We start from the raw sequence: 24,362 nt of genomic DNA, 5'->3' as shown, positions 1-24,362 counted from the left end.
TATATCCACATATACATCTTCTTTATACAGTCCCTGAAAACCTCTGTCATGTAAAGTATGAACAGAGTTTGTAACATCCAATGAATTTTTGGAAGGGAAAAAGAATTGTGGCATAAACCCAATATCTTGCTGATCAGGCAAAGATACCAATAAGTAACCTATTCTACTAGTAGATGGACGAATTCCCCACTGGTCATCACCCTGGTCGCAATAGGACCTTATGCTGGACTGCCACTCAGCCACTTATGCATTTGATGGACTCCCACTGAGCCACTTACACTATCATGGACGCCCACTGAGCCCATGTTGCTTATGCCGACTCGATAGATGGACTTACTTCCCGAACGTTGGGTAAGTAATCAATTCATTTACCAAAACTGCAACCTTGTTGCGAATATAAAATACACCATAGAGCCGGATCCCCCTGGTTTTGAGCGAGTATTTAAATCCCCTTTTTAAAAAGGAAGATCTTAAATATATAAAAAATGAGTTTTGGGATCCGCTCTAACTTTTGAAAATCATTTTAAAGACTCGAAAACACTTTAAAGAGTGTTTGGAATAATGCTGATTTAATAAAGTAAATCAGTCTCAATATAAAAGAAATATCTGAATATTATTATTTAAATAATATTCCCATAAAGAATAATTGAGGTAAAAGTTGGAAAACTTATAATTGAAATGAATAGTAAATAATCAAAGATATACTTATACGAAAGTAATATCTTTATTTGAATAATCAAAAGTAAGTTTGATTATCGAACATTATTTTTTAATAAAATAAAGAATATTAAATAATACGCGGAGTCATAATACCTCGAATGAATAGTATAAATAATATTCATTAAATAAATAAAGGAGTCATACATCCTCAAATGAATATCCAAATAATAATCATTAAATAATATAAACTGAGTCTTAAGCCCTCGAATGAATATTCGAAATAATATTCAATTAATACAATAAAAGGAGTCATAAGTCCTCGGATGAATATTCGAAATAATATTCAATAAATAAAATAAAGTTAAAGTTATCGAATAAACCTTATTCGATTAATAGTTTTGAAAACTATAACCATATATATATAAAATATATATAATATACTCGGGAACATCGACTCCCGGTTTAGAAATAACTTCACCTTTTGATCCCCTATACTAAGGGTAAACTCGAATACCACTTATCTCTAGCATAGGTATTATGCAACTATAAGCATTTTAACCAACAGATACATAATTCAAGAATATGAAACAGGCATGCATATATACCATATCACATGCTACAATATATCGCAAGAATTTGCTAATAACAAATATGCATTTATCACAAGATCATGCATATACACATATACATCACAACAACAGTTATACGGGTAGAAAACTTGCCTGAGCGACTGGGGGTTACGAATGGCTCGGGACGAGTCTGGTAACCTATAAACAACAAGTAAGTTGGAATTAAACCAAAGTCACTTGTAAATCTATACTCTAACCAACTTAGACTCTAACGCTCGTTTTGCGCTTACTGATTCTCTTAAGTCACTCGAGTACCCTCGGCTCCACCATTTTTAATAATTTAACCATTACGAGTTTTAAGGAGATTCCTTCGCGAGTATCTTACCAACTGCCTAACACTCTTACCATAATTGTTTCATACATTAATTAACCCTTTTTGGTCTTTAACCTATGTTTCAAAGTAAGGCGAGGGGAAATGTTTTGTTCGCAAAACGCCGTTACTTAAAACGGTCGTTTCTCCTAAACCGTACATCGGAATCAAACGAACTACATATCAAAACGAAGCTCGTAACATGAACTATCTAAACATGGCAATGGTCAAAATCTATCAGGGAGTTCTCGGGTCCTAATGTTATGAACAAAAGCAGTCTAAAGTAAATCGGACATTACGACGGCTATGTTTACGCGATTTCCCAAATTTAAACCATTCCAAATCCACCACAATTCAACCCCAATTCATAACCCAATCAAAACTCCATCCAAACTACATTAAAACAGCCCCAAATCAACTCATTATAATCAATTTACTTAATCCTAAAACTTGAATTTAAACTATACTACATTATTTAACCAAATCATAAGATTTCAACAATCCATTCACCACCATTCCAACCCAACTCTAAACCAACAATCACTAAGCTACTCTAATACCATATCAACCAAAATCATCCTAATATACAAAGTAAAGCTAGGGTTTGGAGATGACATACCTTCCTTGAAGTGGTGTGAGTAGCTAGGAAGCCTTAGGAAGCCTTGAGGAGTCTTAGGAATGCTTGGATCTTAAAGGAAAAGCAAGAAAAATCAAGTTAAAAACCTTGAAATCACTATTCATTGTCTTCTTCATTGATTTATTGGAGAAGATAGAAAATGAATGGGATGCTTAAACTCATAATATAGCCATAACTATGCATAAGGAATACTAGGGAATTATCTTACCAATTTAGGAAGCTTGGATCTTGGATTTTGAAAATTTTCCCTTTGAAAATGCAAAAAGCCGAGAGCAATGTTCTTGGTGATGAGAAATAGAATTTTGTTTTGGTGAAAAATGATTTGTTTTGGCTTGGTGGATGTAGTTTTGTTTTTTGTTTTGGTTAATTACCTTTTTAGCCTTAAACTTTGTGTGGTTCTAATTCAACCACATTTCCTTCCTCCCTTTGTCATGCTTATGTCATCATGTGGTGTCATCCTTCCCTCTTGGTCCTCTTATCATTGGTTGGATGATATCATCCCCTCTAATCTCTTTGATTAACTTCCTAATTGCTTGCCTAATGATCGCTGATCTGTTATACGATTCGCTTAACTTTCGTTTTCGTTTATCGTTTGAGGGATCATACCCGAGATCTTATTACTTAGGTTTCCTTAACTTTTCTCAATATATTAAATTCCTTTTATGATCCTCTCTTATACTCCTTTAATTTAAATCCTTTTTATCTTGTTACCTTATACTCAATTCTTTCCGTATCTAGTGGATTTCCGGGAAAAATCAAAGTGTTCGGAAATTGGATTCTGACGGTCTTTACATACACTTATATACCATAAAGAGTACTAATAAAATCTCAGAATATCCATAACAGAACCCCTACATAGTGTGGCATGAAAAGTTTTCTCATTCAGCTAAAACACTATTCATAAGGGTTACAAAAAGTTCAAAATTTTGGGGGTTATTACACCCATGATTGTGATAAGTTCGAATATGAACTAATCGTTATCGTGGGGTTATAGCGGATTTATTTATGGATTTCTTTAGTTAAATTATTTCGATATCTTAGTGTGTGGTGATTGTATGATAACCTAGTATTGGTTGTACTTATTCGTCTTATGTGCGTAGCTAACATATAAGATAGCGTGTTAATCTCTATTGAAGCGACAGTGAATATAGAGGTTTAGAATTTGCCATGCTAGCATAGGTTCATGTGTTATTGTTATGCATGATTCGTAGGTAATTTTAACCATCTTACTTACCCTATGTAATCACGATAGATAACTTGCACATTAAACCGTTATGTTTTCAATTCTTATAGACATATAAGGACTAAGCATAATTGGTGTCTATTCAACTTCTATCTCTTTTGTGGATGTTTGGTAGTAGGGTATTCGTACAACGAAAGTTGGCGTTTACTAGTTTCATGTTATCTGATTAGTGTCATCACCATTACATGCTAAGGTTAAGAACAAAAAGGCTATTGAATGAAGTATTTAATGAAGTTAGGATACAATGTTTGTTATATATATTAATTCAACTATTCTTGTTCTTTTATTTATAATTGTTAGTTTAATTCTTAGTTATAAATAATCTCAACTTATTATTTGTCTTAGCATTGGATAATAACCATATCATTGTTGCATAGGTGCATATTCCTAAATTAACCAAAGAGTCTCTATGGGAATGAATTTGATCTAAATCTTATACTACTTGTGAACGCGTATACTTGCGTGTATTATTAGCGCGTGTTAACGTCCTTACAATAATTCAACAAACTCAAACAGCTCTTCAAGCCACTAAAAATGCCAACACCAAGAGACTTCTTCAAGCACATCTAGACTCTCTTCAACTCCACCAAATCCAATCTCTCCAACACAATCTAGAGGTAACTTCACTGAAAACTGAAATTGGTCAGATCAAAAAGGATGTTGCTGAAAGATTGGAGGCCAAGTTTCCTGACACAACCATGCTAGACATTAACAGGCAACTGAGGAAAAACTATCATCTAGACACCAAAGTGGGCTCCTTGGACAAAAGCATCAAAAATCTAGAGGCTTCACTAACTGCAATCCATTTACATCAAGCCTAATAAACCCAGCTACTTCAAAAATTGGTGGTTGCACAGACCTCAACCTCCACTCATCTTGATGCTAAGAAAAATGGGGAGAAAGATATTATTCCAGCTAGTCAAGGGGAGTCAATAAGTGAGGGGGAGAAAGTGCTCAAAATTCAAGTAAGCAAAGTAATTGTTCCAGCAATTACTTTTCCAAAGCCACCAGTCTTGGACAGCATTGATCTGATCAAGATAGCAGCTGCTAAGTTGGAATCAAATGAGAAATCTAAATAGCTTGATATTGAAGCAGTTGAGAAAGAACTGGATGATAAATGGAAGAATATTGATGAAGAAATTCAAAAGAAATTTGGTCCAATTGAGAAGAAAGACAAGGTCTTTTCTCACTTCTCTCAGTTGAGACAAATTTCAATCAATGAAATGATCCTAGGGAACTTAGAAAGGGGTCAACCTCAACAATCAAGTCTCCAAAGGCCAGTGTAATTTTTAAGCCAAAAATAAATTATCCAAAAACCTCAGACAAAAATCCACTGGACCTATCATATGAAACCCCTAGGCCAGATGAAAAGAAACTGCTTGGAAGGTCCATAGCTTTCTTCACAGACCCTAGAGACTCAGTGTTAAAGAAAAAGGATTGCTAAAATCTACAGAAATGGCAAATTGATCTGTGTAGTGGCTAGACATCCATAATTTGCAGAGGCTAAGAAAGAAGAAAAGGTGAGGCTCAAACAGCAATAAAAGAAAGCTGCTTTAGAAGCCAAGAACCTAGCTAAGAAGCCTGCAGTCACAGAAACTATTTTGCCAACTGAGAATCTGGGTGAAGGAAAGAAAGAAGAACCAAAGCAGATAAAAAGGAAGTTTATATACAAAATGCATGCAAAGAGGAAGATAAATTTTGATGAAGATAAGGAAGACTACATGCCATCCCAACCTACAACCTCAAGCCAATCAACTTAAATTTTGGGACAACTTGCCTCTTCCTGATCTAAACGTTCCCATCTTTGCTAAATAAAGGAAGATAAAAGAAAGAGTAGTCAAAACAGTCAAGCCTGCCAAGCTCAAATCCAAACAAGTGGCCAAACCAAAACCCACTGTCAACAAAGGAGATCAACTCTTCATATGTGATATTAAAAAAAAATCAGACATAAATCTCTATCTGGATGAGCTTGAAGAAGTCAGATCTAGTGATGCCTATAAGCACCTTCCAGAGAGACTAGTCTTCAGGTACAAGGGTGGTAAAGAATTTACATGGCCACTTCAAAGAATTCTCAATGAAGGCTATTCAACTCTAATGACTGTCTTCTCCTCAATTAAGAAAAATTTTGGATTCAACATAGTAGCCAAGAAAATGGTACTAAACAAGATTGAGGAGATAAGAAATAGCTAAAGAGGACCAAATGCACTCCCAAGAGTATTATCTATTTCTTTCACTAGAGATAGGGTGCATTTGAGGCCATACTGGATCATGGATTTCAAGGATGAAAAGAACATTAGAAGATTCTTCAGACCGGAAGATCAGCTAAAGAATGCAAGCAATGAAACTCAAAAAGAAATGCAAGAAAAGCTGGATCTAACAAATAATGAAGAATCAGAATTTTACAGACAACTCCAAAACCAGATTGAAGAGAATGATGTGAAGTTAGGAAAGAAGCCAAGGCAATCAAGGAAATGATCTTAATTTGCTCAGTCTAGAGGAGCACCTTACAAATGATCTGTAAGACACTCTACAAATCTTTCTTTGTGAGAATTTACAATAAACTGTAGCACTTGTAAATTTTAATCTACTATATCTCATTCTATATTCATGGAGTATTTTGTTATCATCAAGTTTCTCTTAATTTATGGTTACAATTCCAGTAGACATAAATTGGGGGAGATTGTTAGAAATATGTTGTGTACTTGATGATAACTTGAATAAAACACTAAGTAGATTTTAGTTAAGTGATTTTGTAACTTTCAACGGATGATCATTTCAACATCCGTTGAAAGAGTAGCTTATGTACAATAAGACTAGTAGCACATTTCTGCATACTTGAATGGCTTAGTGAACTAGATGTTGTAGATTGTTCAAGTTATGCTAACTACTAGATTGATATGCAAGATAAGATGGTGAATTGTAAATATTAGATACCTTGTAATCTCGTATAAATGAAATATAGTTAACGGCCAAAAAGATAGTATCAATGGATGATTCACAAAGCTCCAACGGATGATCAACATAAGTCTCGACGGATGATCAACCAAATTCCAACGGATGATCAATCTAAGTTCCAACAGATGTTCAAATTCAAAAGAGCAGTTGATAGTGACTTGACAGTCACATGCGTTGGATATATGCAAATGGAATGTGACAGCCTGTTTGAAGGTTTTAGAGAACAAAGAAGCATTTTCATTTTCATGTTAAACTGATGATATTCAAAGATGTTGAAATGAAAAGAGAAGTGTAGCAGCATGAAGTTAGGCTAGATACAGTTTATCTTATTGTCTTGTCTTACTTTCATTGTAACTTGGTAATATATAAATCAAGTGTAGCAATTTGAATTATATGCAAGTCAGCAAGAAAAATGAGAGAAATAGATAAAGCAAAATCTGTAAAGAATTTCTTTGTAGTTCTTGTTGTTCAACTTGTAAGCAGCTGTGTACTATTTGTATCTTGTTGTTTAACTTGTAAGCAGGTGTGTACTATTTGTATCACAGAGTTCTCTATTCAATATATATCTCTGGTCAATCCACCATAAAGTTTTTAAATACTTGTATTTAATTGCTTTGTGATCAATCCACCATAAAGTTTTTAAATACTTGTATTTAATTGCTTTGTGATTTGATCTCTGTTATATTCATATTCTGCACCATTGCAAATCAAACACAGTTATTTAGTTGTAGAAGAATCATTCTTAAAATTCAAAAAGAAGTCAGAATTACATTCAACCCCTTCTGTAATTCTTATTTAGATTGTTTGGAATAACAGTTTGGTTGTCACAGAGGTTTTATTTATTCAATTATACTATTATAATAGCTACTAATTTCTATAACAAACATAATATAACTAATTAAGAAATTGAACTATAAATATATATATATTTTAAATGATATAAAATAATAATAAAAGTATTATATATATATGTATAATATAATTAACAATTAAATTAATAAAAATAAATATAAATTAAGAAATTATTTGTTAATAGGGTTAAAAATAGTATCATTATTTTACAAAAAATTAAAATATGTAAGTTTGATTTAAAATATTTTTGATAGATAATTTATTTTCATCTTATAATATAAGAAATACATTTAGATTATATTAGGTATAAATATTACATGTATTTTATTTCTTTTAAAAAAATTGGGGTACATCAATAGCATAAAACATATAACAAACACAAAATAAATAATTAAAAAAATGAACTATAAATATGTCTTTTTAAATGATATAAAGTAATAATAAATGTATTATATATATATATGTATAATACAAGTAATAATTAAATTAATAAAAATAAATAGAATTAACAATTAAGAAATTATTTGTTAATCGGGCTAAAAAATAGTATCATTTTTTACAAAATTGAAATGTATATAAGTTTGATTTAAAATATTTTTGATAGATAATTTCATTTTCATCTTATAAAATAAGAAACAAATTTAGATTATATTAGGTATAAATATTACATGTGTTTTATTTATTTTAAAAAAATTGGAGTACATCAATCATATAAAACATAAAAATGAGAAATAAATATAATAATAATAATAATAATAATAATAATAATGAACTAAAAAATTCCAAATAAAGTGCAACTCTAATAAAATAAGTTATATACTATATTTTTTCCATTTATTCTAATATTCCTTTATAATACTTGATAATTTGTATAACAAAGAATTAAAAAATTAACTTTAATTACACATTCTTAAATGATATAAATAGTATTAAGAATATTAGACATATAATACACGCAACAATATATTTAAAAGTATTATGACATTTAAGTATAAAGTACTTTTTTTTACAAATCATTACTAGAACCGAAAAATTATAAAGTATTATTACAAACGCCGAGAGATACAAATACCAAATAACTTTCTAATTTTTGATCAAACTACACAAGATTAAGAAAAACTATATATAAATAAAAAAATAATTACCTAAACATATTATATGATATGATTAAAATATTATATTTGCAAATTTATAATATGAAAAAAAATCAAACAATGGAAGAAATAACACGAAAATGAAAAAATGTAACATGTTTATACATAAAATATAATAATCATAATATAACCAATACAAAACAAATATAAAATTTTTTAAAATATATAATATACTACTTGACATTTTTAAAAATGTATTATGTACAATATAATTTTAAAAAATATAAATAAAAGAAAATACTAATAAAAAATATGTTAAAATAAATTTCACTATACTATTTTCTGGTAAAATAATAATCATCACATAGACATATTATAAAAAATCTTTTAAAGTAACTTTAAATTTTTAGTTACAAATTTTACTTACACTTATATTTTCAATTTTTATGCTATAAAATTAAAAATAAATTAACTAAAATAATTTAAAATTATACAAAAAGTAGATATTTAAATTTATTAAAATTAATATTTTACAAAAATGTAAATGTAAATAAATTAACAAATATAAAAAAATTGAAAATATATTAGATATTACATGTTTAAAAGTATATAACCATACAAGTAAATAAAATCAAATTATAAGACTAAATTAACAAACATGAAATTTTTTAAAAGAAAATATTTATAAATTATATAAAGCTAGTATTTTTATTATATAACTAAGTAACTTATACATCGAACAGAATACAAGGTACGGAAAAACAAGGTCATACTTTAATTGGTATTAAGATCATACTTTAATCGATATCTCATCATATATGGATCAAATGACCTGCGGCTTCAAAAATCAACATTTTCAGAAAATATCTGCATATTATCACTTAAGCATGTATGGCCTTCTAGAGATTTACTGTTGGCTTTCTCTTCACACAGTGCAAATACAATGAATATTTTTATAGTGACCTGATATTTAACACCAAAATATTATAACTAACCCTTTTTTATAGTTTTTAATTAAAATTTAGACATCAAAATGTGGAGACCAACGGGGCTTTCTGTGTACAGTTTAGTATACCTTTTTGCTTCAGGTATATCCCCAACTCTATTGTTGTTCAATAATCAATCATATCGTAGCTTTAGCCTTTTACTATATATAGTTATACATTGTTATGAGTGTTAGAATTGATTAATTGTCAGACTATGAAATAAATTTGTATACTATCACGAATTAATTGATTTTGTAGCTTTTAATCATTATCTAAAGTTTAGGCTCAATGTTTATATTAATCTTGGGGCTTGCCTCACGAGTCATGATTAGTGTTCTCATTATTTAAAACTTTTATTACTCCTTTTGTTATAATTTAAGATTTTCCCTCTTCCATGTAAGATTTAGTGTTCTTGGTGCAAAAACCTACTATTGAGTTAGTGTTAGGGTTAAACTAACTAATCGACCAAACACAGCAGTGGGCATGTTGAGTTATCAAGGTAGTATTTGGCACTTGTGTTGCGACCTTTGCCTTCCCCAACCTAGATGCGGGAGCCTTGGGCACGGGATATGGCTTTGATATCTTACCTTGTTGAGTACAATTTTTATCAACCAATAATCAGAGTTTTAGGATTTGTTCACTAGCTGTCTACATACGATCAATGACTATCTAGCTTTTTGGAGCCAAATTGTCTCCTGAATAGTTTCTAGTCGGTCATTATGTATATCAGTAATAATTAAATTGGTGAAGTTGAGAAATATACGATTTTAACTTCAGTGGCAATTAAGTTGATGCTGTGGTTAGTTACTGTCTTTATCCTAACATGTTGAGGAGTTATTATCAAACATTTTTCTTCTGTACATTAAAGAGGCTTGTATCATCAAGATTCAACCAAACATCAGAGTTTCAAGATTGCTTGGCTACCTTAGATCGCCGATTTATGTTGTGGAGCCAAGATGTCTTATGAATGGCTCTGGTCATTCATGGTGTCAATGTGAAAATTATGTTGGTGAAGACACATACAACATTAACCCCTGTGGCAATTAAGTTGATGATAAATATAGATTGTTGGTTGATGTATCAATAAACAAATGCTATTGAATGCATTTTCATCGAAGATGACTTGTGTGTTGTCCTGAAGAATTAACTTTCAGAGATGTGATAGAATTCTGTTTCAGAGGAATTTAGAAACTAATCTTTTACGGGCATTGACCCTTCCGAAAAGGCCATATGAGGGAACTAAAACTTGAAATTTATATTCCCCTGTAACTTTTATGCATAGCTTCATGAATTTTGGTTTAACTGTTAGTTTTAAGTGTCATGTTTCTCATAAGTTTCTACTGTATGTCATTGTATGTGCAATACACGAGACGTGTATTTGCAGCTCTGGCAAAAATTGTCAAGTTACTGTGTGATTCTTGAGCTGTGATGCAAGAGAGGTTAATGGCATTGATATTGCAGGAGGCTATCAAATTTTCTGGCCGGCACATTTAAACCTCCAAAAAAGAATTAAAGAACTCTAACCACCCAACTAAATGGAAAAGTAAAGAAACCTAACCAATCTCCTATCCATGAATGTAATTAAAGGCCAAAGCAACCACCATCTTCCAACAATTAACTATTTTTGCTTGTCTTACCTGATAAAATTAAAGAAGGCTGTTTTAAAGAGAAGAAACGAAGAAGCATAAGAGCAGCAGCAGAAGCAAGGACATGAGAACTCCGCAAAACTTCTCTTGCAATATCCCAGACATTCAATAATTTTTACCATTGTCAAAAGTATGCTCGTGGTACACATGGGTTGGCTCGTATAAAGCTTCTGGTGGTCCGGTCTTTTCCTTGCACAAAATGAAAGGTACACAGTTCTCCATCAAATTTACTCGGTCAAGTTATTAACATTCCTTTGAATGAGATTATTCTGCTACACAGAAATGGTGACCATTATAATGAAGAACTGTTATATGTGTGTGTTTGTGATGGTTTATATAGTATGATGACAATTTTCTGAATAAGCATGAGACTCATCACACTTGGGGCAAATTTTTAAGAAACCGAGAAGTTAAACGTTATAGAATATCAATGGAAGTCATTATATGTTAGAATAATCTTAAATTTAGTTATTAATTATTTGTTTATTTAATTATTAGATATTTAGCAATAGATTAATTATTAGAGAAAAATATTATTTTAGAATTGTTTAGTAGTGGGATAGTGGAGTTATGGAGTAAATTATGGACATGTAATTTACCCATTAATTAGTAGTGGTTAGTTTTAGTAATAGTTACTTTTAATATGTTTGTAAAGCCTATATAATGGCTAGTTTACCTTGAGTTTTAGAAGAAGAGAAAAGAAAAACAAGAAATATAGCAGTACAAGTTCTCTGCAAAAAAATGTAGGTGTCTTTTTTTTTCTCTGAAGTTTTTTCCAAACCACTTCAATTACGAGTGGTCTCTGAGTGCAACCTTCTTGTGAAGCTAACTTTTGTATAGTCAGTTAGTCACCCATTAGTGAAGGATCTTATGTAACTTCTATAGGGATATGAAGTCTTTTAAATAATATCGTGCAATACAGTGTGTGTATATATATATATATGTAATTATATGCAATACGTTTAGGAAATAGCAGAGTGGCTGACACAGAGAATGTAAGAGCAGAGGCTTTCCACAAGTAGCTAAGACGCTGTTAAGAAGAATTTCTTTCACATTTATTTTATCTATATACAAGTTAATAATATACATATATTACATCATTCAAATATGATTCCTGTTGTATTATTACAGGTCATTAGAAGTCCTGAGTATTATGATCTATGCCTAATTACAAAAACAAATCTGACAAGCTATGTAAAAACAACTTTTCCAAGAGATAATATTCAGAAAATGAAAACTTAGTTCAGAATTCAGATAGGTTTCTTAATATTTTTCTACTGCGGAAACAAATATCTACTTATACCGGTTAAAGGAAAAGTCTAGGTACATTTTACCCTCCACTGTTAGGGAATACCGTGTATGTTTGTTTTGGTTATTCTCAAAATAGCAAGATTCCGCATCTGATCAACACCGGTCTCTTCCAAATTGATAGATATAAATCCAACTTGAGCCTCAATTATTGCTTGGAAATTATTACCTAGCTATTTTTCCATGGCTGCCGTGTTGTCTTTGGTTAAATTCTACTAGCAAAAAGTTTGATGTAACTTAGGACTGAAAGGCGAAAGCGGTTGGCTATGCAGGCTAGCATGAGCTTGAACATAAAATAAAAATACATATCCATATTTAATATGTTATGCAAGGAAACCAACTTAAATTTTGATCTCATAATCGAACCAACTTAATCGTCCCTAGGGAAGTGTAAAGTCCTGTATATAGGTCTTGATTTACTGTCACCGTCTTGAACCTCTTGTTCGGTTGTTCGAAGTTGAACCTTAAAATATGTTGATGCACATAACAACAGTACAAAACACAAATATTCAAATAGATTACGTCTGCCAACCTTAAACATATGAACTACTGAAACATTTATTATCTCCGCAGAATACTCCCCTTTTACTGATCAATCTGTACAACGACAAATATGTGATGTTCTGTCTTTACTACGTCCCTAAACATATGAAAATGTAACTTATCAGTACTTAATTAATCTACATCGATAACTATGCTATATAAGCTTGCCTTTAATTTTCATGTCAATTACAAAATAGTACTGTTTCCTACGTACTGGTTTAAATTCATCGAAACTAAGTTTAAAGTTTCTTGATCACCAGGCACAATGTTTCTTTCTTATAAATTATGTCGCCTTCAGCTCATGAAGTCACCTTCTTCCACAAATATCTCTAGCTTGGCCCTGCATGGCATCATCTCTGTTATAATAAAACAATATATAATCCCCAGGACCCCAGCTGGTGTATTCCTCTTTTGCCCCCCTTTGGTTCATACATCAACTTGTTTTTTTTTTGTGATCATATATATATAGGCATGACACATGAATCATGCAATGGGGACCCATGCAGGCCATAATCAATTGAAAAACTCCGAGTACTGCTCATTCAATAGCTTCAGCCTTGAAGTCTTCAACTACCCATTGTTAGGTTGGCAGTAGAGCCTCATTAAATTGAAGCATTCACTCACTTGTGACCTAGCAAATTGTTCTCTTATCCCTTTACACAATTATAAGTAGCTAGATATTAAAACCCCCTCCATTGTTTCTGCATTTTCCAATGTTTTATGTTACCTTCTGCATTTTCCTGTTGCTGATGATACAGACAAAAGTTTGTGCATTTTAAATTTACAATATTCATGTGGTAACTTTTGCTTCAATTAGTCAAATAGGGCCGTTACCTTTTTGAAATGTTTTTACCCCTAAAACTCGTGTATGTTAGCTAACCAAAGCCATAATTCATAAACACAAACATATATCTAGAGGCACAATGCCAATAGGAAAACCATATTGTAGATCTATATCATAATATCAATGAATACATCTTGGATATAGAAATCATGAATCCAAGGTCACTTCTTTTTATACGCTAATATCCAGAAGTTATAATGGCCATGGAGCCAATCTTTCCAACTTTCATTAGTCTCGCAATATATATATATATATATATATATATATACCTTAATTTAAAACCAAAGGGTACACAAAGACAAACTAGTTTTCTGCATTTTACATTAAAAAAAAAGGAATAAGTTGGTTCAAAGCCATAACACAAGAGTTCAGGCTTTAAAGTTTTACCAACAAAAACCTCATTATAAGAGCAGACTCCCAAAAACAATTACACTAAGTCTAAAAGAAAACATAATTAACGGAAGTTTTGGTTTATGTAAGCTAGGTTTACATTGATCATCCATAAGCAAAGTCAATACCCGAACCAATTAATTACCCTTGCTGACTGGTGAAACTATTTTTTGCAGCTGCATGATGACCTTCGGCAGGCACCAGAAGGCAAGGGTCGTACAAGGTGCGTTCTTGACTTCCTCTCTGGTTATAATTCAGCAGTAAACAAAGCTTACATAGCCTTTCTTCTTTTTGTGCCTAACTAACTGCATATCAAATAAAAATCAGGTGACTTACGTTTAGAACCATTTACCGGTGAAGCAAGATAATGTAACATCATCCATTAACAAATATTTCCATGCAATTAATATAACATGGTATGGTGTACGTAACCTCACCTTTTAATTATGACCCTTAGGTCAAACATTCGGATCACACACTACTGCACTTTTAATCCTTTCTACTGTGCATTTGATAAGGCTGTTCACAGTTGCCACTGATCCAAGAGAGAGTTTTGCTGTTGGAACTGAATCAACTAGAATCTGAAATGCAACAGTCAGAAGGGATCCACCAGACCCGACCTCTAGAATTCCTCCCGCGTTCTGTCCAGGACCATCAGGAAGTATAGCAAATCCAGATGGCAGCAGAGCAACATAATCAGGATCGCCTCCACTCAAGACCACATTCATAGCAACAATGTCTACTGGAGCATATATCACATATGATCCAGTAGAATCCGCACAGCTCTCTTGTAGAATAAGCATGTTGCTTTGGCTTGAGTTTGCACTCTATATATATACAGATTTAGCATGTCATATGTTTTAGATAAGAATAGAAGTAACAAAACTTTAAGTGATTCGTAACTTACATTGACACGTAACAAGGATACACAGTTCCCAGGATCACGGCCATTAGCAATGTGAGCCATTTCCTGAACGAGTCCACCGTTTGAGAGAATGTCCCACTGTAGAGAAAAAGTAATATGGTCATGTATCAGTAGATATTTTCTTTCATAACTTAGAATGAGAACACATGTACTGCAATTTAAGTTCTCATAGACAATATATATATATATATATATATATATCATGGATGATACTTGCTCATTGAACTTGTCTTGCTTTCTTAATCAAATATTTGCAGATGAAAATGAATTCAAACAAATAAAATAGAGATTACCTCGCTTCTGGAGTTCTCATCTCTGAGAAAATCGAAAACTCTTTTAGGAGGAACTGGAATCCAGAAAGAAGTTGCAGCGCTGAGCACAATACCAGGAGGCCTTCCTGGATCATCTATACTCTTCCTGGTCATGACCCTTACATCATCAGCACCACTTCCTGATAAAGTGGTCCACGTGTGTGCAGTAGAGGCCCCAACACCGGTGCAAAAGCTCAAAACCATTCTCTCTGCCAGCTTCAACATACTCTTTTTCCCTTCCGTAGTTAAAATCACTGTACGTTATACAAGCAATTGCACATATATAAATACTAATCATCTCTCACTCCATATCTGCATATGGTTCATAATCTACTTCGCAAGAGAAAAAAAGTGTAGAATGTGTAATGTACCTCCCACATCTCCTGCTGGAATATTGTTTGCCATGGCACTTGCAAGACGTTCACATTGCCTATCTAGTGTTGTTACCCAGCGCTTTGCACCAAAAGCAAGACCAGAGTTCACCAGTGATCTGTAGATATCATGAACAGCTCTGTCGTCTACTTCAACATGTTCAACCCATGTAACCTAGAAAAGTACATATTTAGAATAAAGAAAAGAGAAGAGAGTAAGTTATGTGTTCATGAATACAGGAAAGCTACTAAAAGAGAAAACTTTACTTTAGAGTAACCATTAGGCATTTCCTGGATCAAACAGCCCGATGGCCTTCTTCTGCATCGAGAAATGGAGGCAGGACGCAAATTGTCCAAGGAAACATCAGCAACTGCCCATGTCCCGTTGTCATGCTGTTTGCAATACCTCACAAAATAGTTCTCTCTAGTTGGAACCAACGGTGATGGAACCTGAAACTCAGCTGTCATCTGGAGAAGCTTATAATGTTAGTATATCAACTATTATACCTTTTAAAGCAAACATAATAGTATAATCAATGCACTGGTATAGATGTTGCCTATATCTTATAATTAATTTACAGACCACTGTTTTAAGGTACAAAAAATATTCATACCACTTGTAAGGCTCCATTGTAGTTTCCAGCCACCCCAGTTGAAAGAACGTCAATGGTCATTGCTCTCGAGACAATGCCAGAAAACACAGTAGACCATTGGTTCTGATGATCAATCAATGATCAGAAAGCTAATTTAACATGTACTACATATACGTTCCAAATTATAACTACAGAATATATCTATGTACTACATACCACATCCATCAAGATTTCCACAAGGTTGACATGATTCATGATAACAACTGCAGATTCTCGAGAGGCCTCAGATTTTAAGCCCATGGGTTTGGGTCCAATCCCTCTAGGGAAATTACGCAAGTACTCGTCCTCACTCAAACACTCAATAGTATTGTCTGTACTTGGAACCCACAAGGGTTCTCCAGCTTGAGCCATTCTGATTAGCTCCTCCATTGCTGCTACTGCTAGCTCAATTATCAAGGGTTTGTCGGCCTCACTAGGCCCAGCAACCGACCTAAGAAGGTCCCCAGCTCCAAACATGTCAGGAACACTGATGCCAGACTGTGGACCGAAACTCCCCACTCCAAGGTCAAGTGATCGTGAGGGGCCATGAGGATATGAACTCGATAGCATAGTCTGCATAGGCTTGCCAACATATTTTGCAGCAATTCCAGATATCTTGTCAATCTGTCATAATTTATATTAATCAATTAATTAAATTTATACCACTATATATAGGTATACTTCATAATACTTAGTGCATACTCTTATATGTCAAACTGTATTAATTACAAAGTTACAATATAATTAATGAAAGTGATTGAAATATAAATTAAAGTGTACCTCTTCTCTTAAACGAGCATTTTCAATCCTCAAATGTTGTTCATCAAAAGACATCTCGCCTATAGCAGCTGGGCCACCGCAGTTGGGGCAAGTAGCGTTGGTGAGAGCTTCCTTGTATCTTACATTATCAGCACGGAGCTTTTCGTTCTCGTTCCTCAGCTGGGTGTTCTCATGGCGTTCATGTTGAGCCTGCAGTTATACACATCATAATGATGATAATTAAAGAAAGCCAGGCATAATTAATCAAATTTATTAACTAGTTATTAATATGCATGATCTATAGTTTAAGAGTAATAATTACATATCTACGTACTTAAATTAAAAATAATATATAATGACATGCATAAGAATTACTCTTAAATGCGAGAAGCACAGTCAACTGTAAGAAATTGCATTTCATATGGTTAAAGCTAACTAGCTAGAGTAGCAGTTGTTCGATTTCTACCTTCATTTGAGTCCGCTTGTTTTGGAACCAGAACTTGACCTGCAAAGGCTCCAAAGTTAATCTTCGACCAAGTTCCTTTCTTTGCTTATCATCCGGATGGGGGCACTCCTTAAAAAAACTATAACATATATCACAATCCGAGTAAATCAGCTAGCTAGATCGACGAATTCGTGTTAAAAGAAGAAAAAATTTGCTAATTGAATTAGTAGTACTGAAGATCTAAAAGCTTACGATTCCATTTCTTGAATTTGGTGTTGAGTGTGGCGATGATAACGCTTCTTTTTGTTAGGACGTTGATTAGGATCTTGCTCATCGTCACCAGACGGGTTTTCGAGAATATCAGTTCCCCCGGATTTGCTCTCAAACTCCTCATCTCTCAGCATATCAAGTTGATGATCATTGTCTTCTGAAGTTTTGTGGTGGAGGCTCATATGATCTAGAAGATGGTGATGACTTTCAAACATGTTTGGCTGAAACATCCTTCTCTTCCTCTTGAATCACAGAATATATAGAGATTAATTCAAGCTATAATCAAATACAGACTTCTTTGTAACCTGTCATAAAGAAATGAATTAGCTTGAATCAAACCAACCTCACATAAATAAAAATTTGATACAGCTCATCAACGGGTGCCCTAAATTATTTGTTTTCAAAATTAGACAAAATAAAATTAAACCTAGGGCATGTATAAGTTTATCATCTCAAGGCAGAAGAAAGAATTATTACACTTGACATCAAAAATTAAGCCATATGTGCAGCAGATCGGAGATTAACACACATACAAAATTTTTAAAAAAAACAAATTAACCAAGCTGCTGATCTGAGATCTTGCCTTAAAGGCAGATCTAAAAAACTGAAAAAGAATTATTCCAGAAATCAAATAATTAAGAGAGAAGATGTAGAAAAGGATATGAAAAAAAGGAATTAATTAAGTTTGAAAAGCAGTTTAGATATTGAAAAAGAAAGATACATATTCATATCTGATGTTAAAGGCCACTAATAAATGCCCACCATGATACTATTTCATCTATATATCCATCACCAAACATAAAGAAAGAATTTGTTAGATGAACAATAATTAATAAACATATAAACACATAAAGATATATGCACATAAATAAGTGTTTGTGTGTTTAGATCAGCTCTGAAGATACAAAACCTTTTGAAGAAGTGATGCAGATGAATCAATAAGTGAGAAGGGCACAGCAGCAGACACATGTATTTGTAGATATAATAGACACAAACCCTAAAACCATCTTTATTTCTCTCTCTAAAGTGGACTTACTTTTCTGGTATTTGACTTTGTCACTAAAAAATAGATGTGCGTTGAAAATTACACTGGGTTTTCTGGCAGTATGTGAGAGTACTAATAAAGTTGATTACATATAATACCATTTTATTGATGACTGTTTTTAGGACTAGGAAGACTTTTTTGCCTCAACATAATCCAAAATCACACTACTCACAATACTTAGCAATTAAATAATTACGTTGACAGCAAATTGAAAACACCCTCTCTGTAGAAAAGACTAAATTATTGCTAGTAATTTATATCATAACGCTCACCAAGATTTCGCTGGCTACAAAATTACTCTCCGCTAACTTCACTCAAAATAAATAATAACGTAAAATAAACAAAACAAAAACAGAAACTTATACTTGCATTTTGACAAGTGAGTGTGAGAGAGAGAGAGAAAGAGAGAGAGAGAGAGATTATTTTACATACTGGTTTTGAAGAGTTAAGAAACCCTATCTAGGTTATGGAGCAAAAGAAAACCAGAAAAGGTGATGAGATCTGGTTTTGAGAGTGAAGGGTCAATGATAAACCACCTCTAATATGATGATGAGTTGTATTCCGGGAGTGGTTTGTTAGGTAGAAGAACTTTTTTCTTGTGAATAGAATTAAAGGAGAATAGTTGTTAAGGGGGTGAAGGAAAGAGAAAGGAAAGAAAGAAACAGATGATGAAAAAGAGGAGATAAATAAAATTCAACTGAGAGAGAGAGAGAGAGAGAGGGTTTGAATTGATGATGAGAAGGGAAGGGGGTAAGGGGAAAATGAACAGGTAGGAGTTAATGCAGAGTGTATAGAGGGGATGCCATTGCATTTATGGAGGTTGGAGGAGCTGTTTAATACATTGCTGATGCCAGCCTTTATATTTTTTCTTTTTCTTTTCTTTTTAGTATCTTTGATTCATTTTTCTTCAATTTTAATCACCTTTTTCATTATTAATATATCTTTCATATGGATTGTAAACACAGATCCTTATGATCTCTATATCTCTATTTATGTATGTTTATTTGTATATGGATTTACTGTGGAATTAAACGCTTGTGTGAAAGGTTGAATCAATAATGGCTAGTGGCTACGTTTGCATGTTTCTTCTAATATTTTATTGCTATGGATGCATGGCTCTATTTTCGATTTTAATCGCCTTTTTTAGTAATATGCACATATAAGGACGATTAATAAATGCTATAATTTGTTGTCAATTATGTTGATTTCTTGTACTGGTAAGTTTTGTATTATGCATACGTTACAATTTGTAAAAAATGTTTATTCAGATGTGTTGTGTGTATTTTAATATTGTTATCAAAATTATTAACGAGTCAAATATTATCTATCGAAATTCTGGAGAACATAAATTAAAACGTTTTTAGACTTTAGAGCCTGTGTTGACGAGCTAAGGGAGAGTACAGGAATCACGAATACAGGAACAAAACATCAAATATACATGTGGCTCAGGGATTCTAATTTTATCCGACCCGACAGATACTCGATCCGTTCCGATCCTTTTAAATTTATTCGAACCGAATTTTTTGGATTTGGATTTGGATCTTATTTGTAGACCCAAAAAAATTTGGATCCGGATTTGGATCTTAGATATACCGAACCGATATCCGACCCGAAACCCAAAATCCATTCCAAACTCGATCCGAACCCGAAATCCGAAAAAACCCCATAGCATATTCTTATCTTACATAATATTATAATAATAATACCTAATTTGTAAATATCAAATATTTAAATCTAATGTTATAACAGGGGCGTTGGATAATTATCGATTATTAAATTTATTATATGTCACGCTAATATTGAATTATTTAAATATACAGAGTATTATTTTTTTTAGTTAAACAAACGCACCCGTATGAGTGAGTAAAGTAAGAACTCGACCACTACACCAATCATTTATTGGCAATATATAAAGTATCATTTTTGTATTCTTAACATTGAAAAAAATGTGTTATCTAACATATTTGTATAATAATATAATTTTTTTTATTTTTAAATAATTACTTTTAAAGTATCCGAATTAAATCCGAAACCCGAAAAAATCCGATGTATTGGATTTGGATCTTTGTTTACAATATTCGGACCCGAACTCGATCCGAACCGAAATATACCGGATCAGATTTGGATCTTACGAAATCCGATCCGATCTAACCTGTTGTCATCCCTAAATTGTAGCTCATATCTACAAGTCAATTAATGATTAAATAATAAAATACCCTACACATAAATATTCTTGTATAGAAATTGAAAGTGAATATTATTTTATGGTTTATGTGTATACACATATACATTTACTTATTTTTGTTGGAGTATATGTAATTAATCTAATATAAAAAAGTTAAGTTATAATATAATTGTGTGAAAATGAGAAAATGTACATTATACTCCCTCCGTCCCACCCATTTGTTATCAAATGGGTTGGGCACAGAGACCAATAAACCTATTAAACAATGGATATAAATGGATGAAGTCAGCTGATTAAAAAGGTGAGTACAGACATTAGTAAATATGGGGGAAAGTTAATATAATACCCCGCCTAAGTTATCCCGCCTTAATACAAGTTCACAAATTACATATTGGCTCCATTATACACCAGTTAACATTCACTTTATACAAAAGTAGACTAGTCACTATGCACGCTTTAAAATCACAATAAAGCTCCAGCACCCACTCCAGTAAAGCTCCAGAACATCATTGATTTTGTCATCTTTAGGTTAGTAGGAAAATGGCATATTGTACACAATCAGGGACCACATTTACTCCTGCCTCCCATGTTGTACCTGCAAAGAACAAAAGAAGGTTAAAAGTTGCAGAAAAAAAGCAGATTGCACATGATCTCTCACTAAGTTTCAACAACAGCAAACTCAAAGGGGAGTCATCAAACAACTTGGAGTGCATTATGGTGTTAGCAGAGTGACAAAATCTAAAATCTGGATAGTTGTGCACAAAGCAATCAAGGAAGGTTTGGTTCCAAATGTTGACAGAAAGTACAGGGGTGGTAACAAAAGGTATGCTTTGGATTTAGAAAAGGTACGGTATATTCCTCTCCATCATAGAACAAATATTAGGACATTGGCATGCCACTTAAATGCAAGCAAACCTGAAAGGCATATGTTATAGCCTATTTGTTTATTCGAGGATTTAACTCAACTCAAATAAGAATGTAATAAGTAAATAGTGGATCTATCGTCAGAGAGATCTCACGGAGTAACATATGTCAAAGGATTAAGTAATATTGTTCATCTACAGACTTGATGACTTAATTCACTGGAAGAAACTCAAGAAATTGATCAAGCCTCAGTGATATAAATCAAGATTGTGGATTTAATCAAGTGACAGAGATCTCGTCAGGGTATCAATTAATTACAAGGATTTAGTCTAAAGAAAATCAAGAGTATCAAGGTCAAGGCTTGAAGAAACGTCACAGAAGTTAGTCACTCATGAACCAGACTATACATCGAGTGTCAACATTGAAGTGGTGGAATTGATTCATAATTGACAGTGATTTTCAGAAGATTTTCAGAAGAATGGTTGCTGCTCAAGATTAGTATTAATTCTCTATTAATTAATTAAGTCATATAATTTAATTAAGAAAATAAATTATATCTGCAAAGATTAATTTATTGATTAATTGAATTAATTGATTAATTAATTCAAAATTAATATTAAGGATTTTCAGAATTTAAATTGGATTAAAATCTATTCAAATTCAACAAGACAATCTGATTGTACTAATATGACAATCGGTATGATAATTGATAGTCATACCGAAAGTCATGCTAGTCCAAACAATTGTCTTGCCGAAAGTCTCTCCAGTTCAAAGGATAGTCTTGCTAGCTATTGGGATTGTCTTGCTAGTTCAAAAGGATAGTCTCACCGAAAGTCCTACCAGTTCAAATGGATTGTCATGTCAGTTCATTTGATTGTCTTGCCGAAAGTCTTGCTGATTCAACTGGATTGTTTTGTTTACTTAAACAACTGAAAGCAGATCATTTTCAGCAGAACACAACATTGAATATTCAACAGCAAAACACAGAACAAGAGAACCTGCAGAGAAATTATTGCAATCTACACAGATCATTTATTTCTAGTATTTATTGTTAAATCCAATCCACTAGAAATACTTTTCTTGTTCTTGTGTAACTATCTAGCGGATCGAAATCCCTAGAACTTAATCTCAAATCGCTTTTAGCATTTGATCTTTTTATTGCAAAAATAGAAAAAGTTCATGTCGAATTTATTCTAGATTTGTAATAATTGATTTGAGATTAATCCCTTGTAAATGATACCGTTGTTGTAACACCTTTCAAGTTTAATAATAATTTTATTTAACTTGAATTTTGTTTCACCTTTTTTATTCCGCATTTTATTCGATTAAACGGTATTGTTTGTATTCAACCCCCCTTCTACAAATATATTGAGACCTAACAATTGGTATCAGAGCCTTCTGATTAACGTACAAATCAAGATCCTAGACTTTTGTGTTTCTTTCACTCCTTGAATTTTTTATTCACTCAAAAAATTCATAATGACTACACAAAAAGTTGGAACCGTTAAAATTCCACTATTCGATAAAGAACATTATGTTATGTGGAAGAAGAAGATGCTATTGTTTTTACAAGTTACAAATTCCAAATATCTGGAAGTGTTAAAGAAGGGTCCTAAATTTCCGATGGTTATTGAACCAGAGGTAATAGAAAATAATGTGGTGATTACCAAAGCAAGAACTTATGTGAAAGATCCTGAGGATTTTTCTCCTGCTGAAAAAGAAGAAGCCTCCCTGGATGCTAGCCTTCAATTAATTTTAGTAGATTCCCTTGATCCCTTGATGAATAAACATGTGATGAACTGTAAAGATTCCAAACATATCTGGGAAACTATTGAGGTTATTAATGAAGGCACAGAGGAAGTTAGGGAGAACAAGTTAGAAATCCTAACCTCTGAGTATGAATACTTTAAATCCAATCCAGGAGAGGGAATCACTGAAGTGTTTGAGAGGTACAATGCATTGATCAACAACCTGAACATTAATGGTAAATACTATTCCATCAGGGAGGTCAACAAAAAGTTCCTTTTAACACTGCCAACTCATCTCGAACATAGAATCACTGCCATAAGAGAAGCAAGAGATCTGAGTGAGATTTCTTTGGAAAGGCTCTATGGTGTGTTAAAGACTTATGAGTTGGAGCAGATTCAGCAGGAGGAAGTTTACGGGAAAGGAAGGGTGGTCAGCACGTCTACTGCTCTAGTAGTTGATGAACAACAACAACAACCACAATATCAACAACAATCTCAACAGTTAGAAAGAATGGTACAGTCTTCCAAGGTTGAAGAAAATGTGATAGTAGCAGAATTTGATCCTCCTACTACAAATCAATCAGGAGATGATTTTTATTCCTTGGAAGAACTGGAGCAATTGGAGGATGAGTCAATGGCCCTGATTGTCAAGAGATTCTCAAATGTCAGATTCAAAAGGAATCCCAAGTTCAAGTACAAGTCCAACTACA

The 24,362-nt window shown here is 32.7% G+C and overlaps 1 protein-coding gene and 1 long non-coding RNA gene across 4 annotated transcripts; one reads left to right on the top strand and one right to left on the bottom strand.

Moving 5' to 3' along the window:
• Positions 1–9,682: 9,682 nt before the first annotated feature.
• Positions 9,683–14,992, top strand: LOC141670666 (uncharacterized). The gene is made up of 4 exons (XR_012554675.1): positions 9,683–11,218; positions 14,274–14,320; positions 14,425–14,513; positions 14,616–14,992. It is a non-coding gene; the product is annotated as an uncharacterized LOC141670666 (long non-coding RNA).
• LOC141670665 (homeobox-leucine zipper protein MERISTEM L1-like) lies at positions 13,997–19,626 on the bottom strand. 3 transcript variants are annotated; one of them, XM_074476614.1, is made up of 12 exons: positions 19,288–19,626; positions 17,793–18,115; positions 17,562–17,679; positions 17,117–17,305; positions 16,514–16,960; positions 16,319–16,420; positions 15,972–16,172; positions 15,705–15,879; positions 15,316–15,587; positions 15,005–15,100; positions 14,535–14,924; positions 13,997–14,402 (listed from the first exon to the last, which is right to left on the bottom strand). In XM_074476614.1, the coding sequence occupies exons 2-11, from the start codon at positions 18,038–18,040 to the stop codon at positions 14,556–14,558; spliced, it is 2,217 nt and encodes a 738-aa protein (XP_074332715.1). In that variant the 5' UTR covers positions 18,041–18,115; positions 19,288–19,626; the 3' UTR covers positions 13,997–14,402; positions 14,535–14,555. The 3 variants fall into 3 exon arrangements, with proteins under 3 accessions (XP_074332715.1, XP_074332716.1, XP_074332717.1); XM_074476615.1 differs by lacking the exon at positions 19,288–19,626 and adding an exon at positions 18,721–18,866; XM_074476616.1 differs by lacking the exon at positions 19,288–19,626 and adding an exon at positions 18,288–18,438.
• Positions 19,627–24,362: the final 4,736 nt, after the last annotated feature.

This window comes from Apium graveolens, chromosome 7, assembly GCF_009905375.1.
Source record: "Apium graveolens cultivar Ventura chromosome 7, ASM990537v1, whole genome shotgun sequence".
In the NCBI taxonomy this organism is placed as follows: domain Eukaryota; kingdom Viridiplantae; phylum Streptophyta; class Magnoliopsida; order Apiales; family Apiaceae; genus Apium; species Apium graveolens.
The sequence above is the reverse complement of the archived record's forward strand: the minus strand, read 5'-3'. Positions and strand labels throughout refer to the sequence as shown.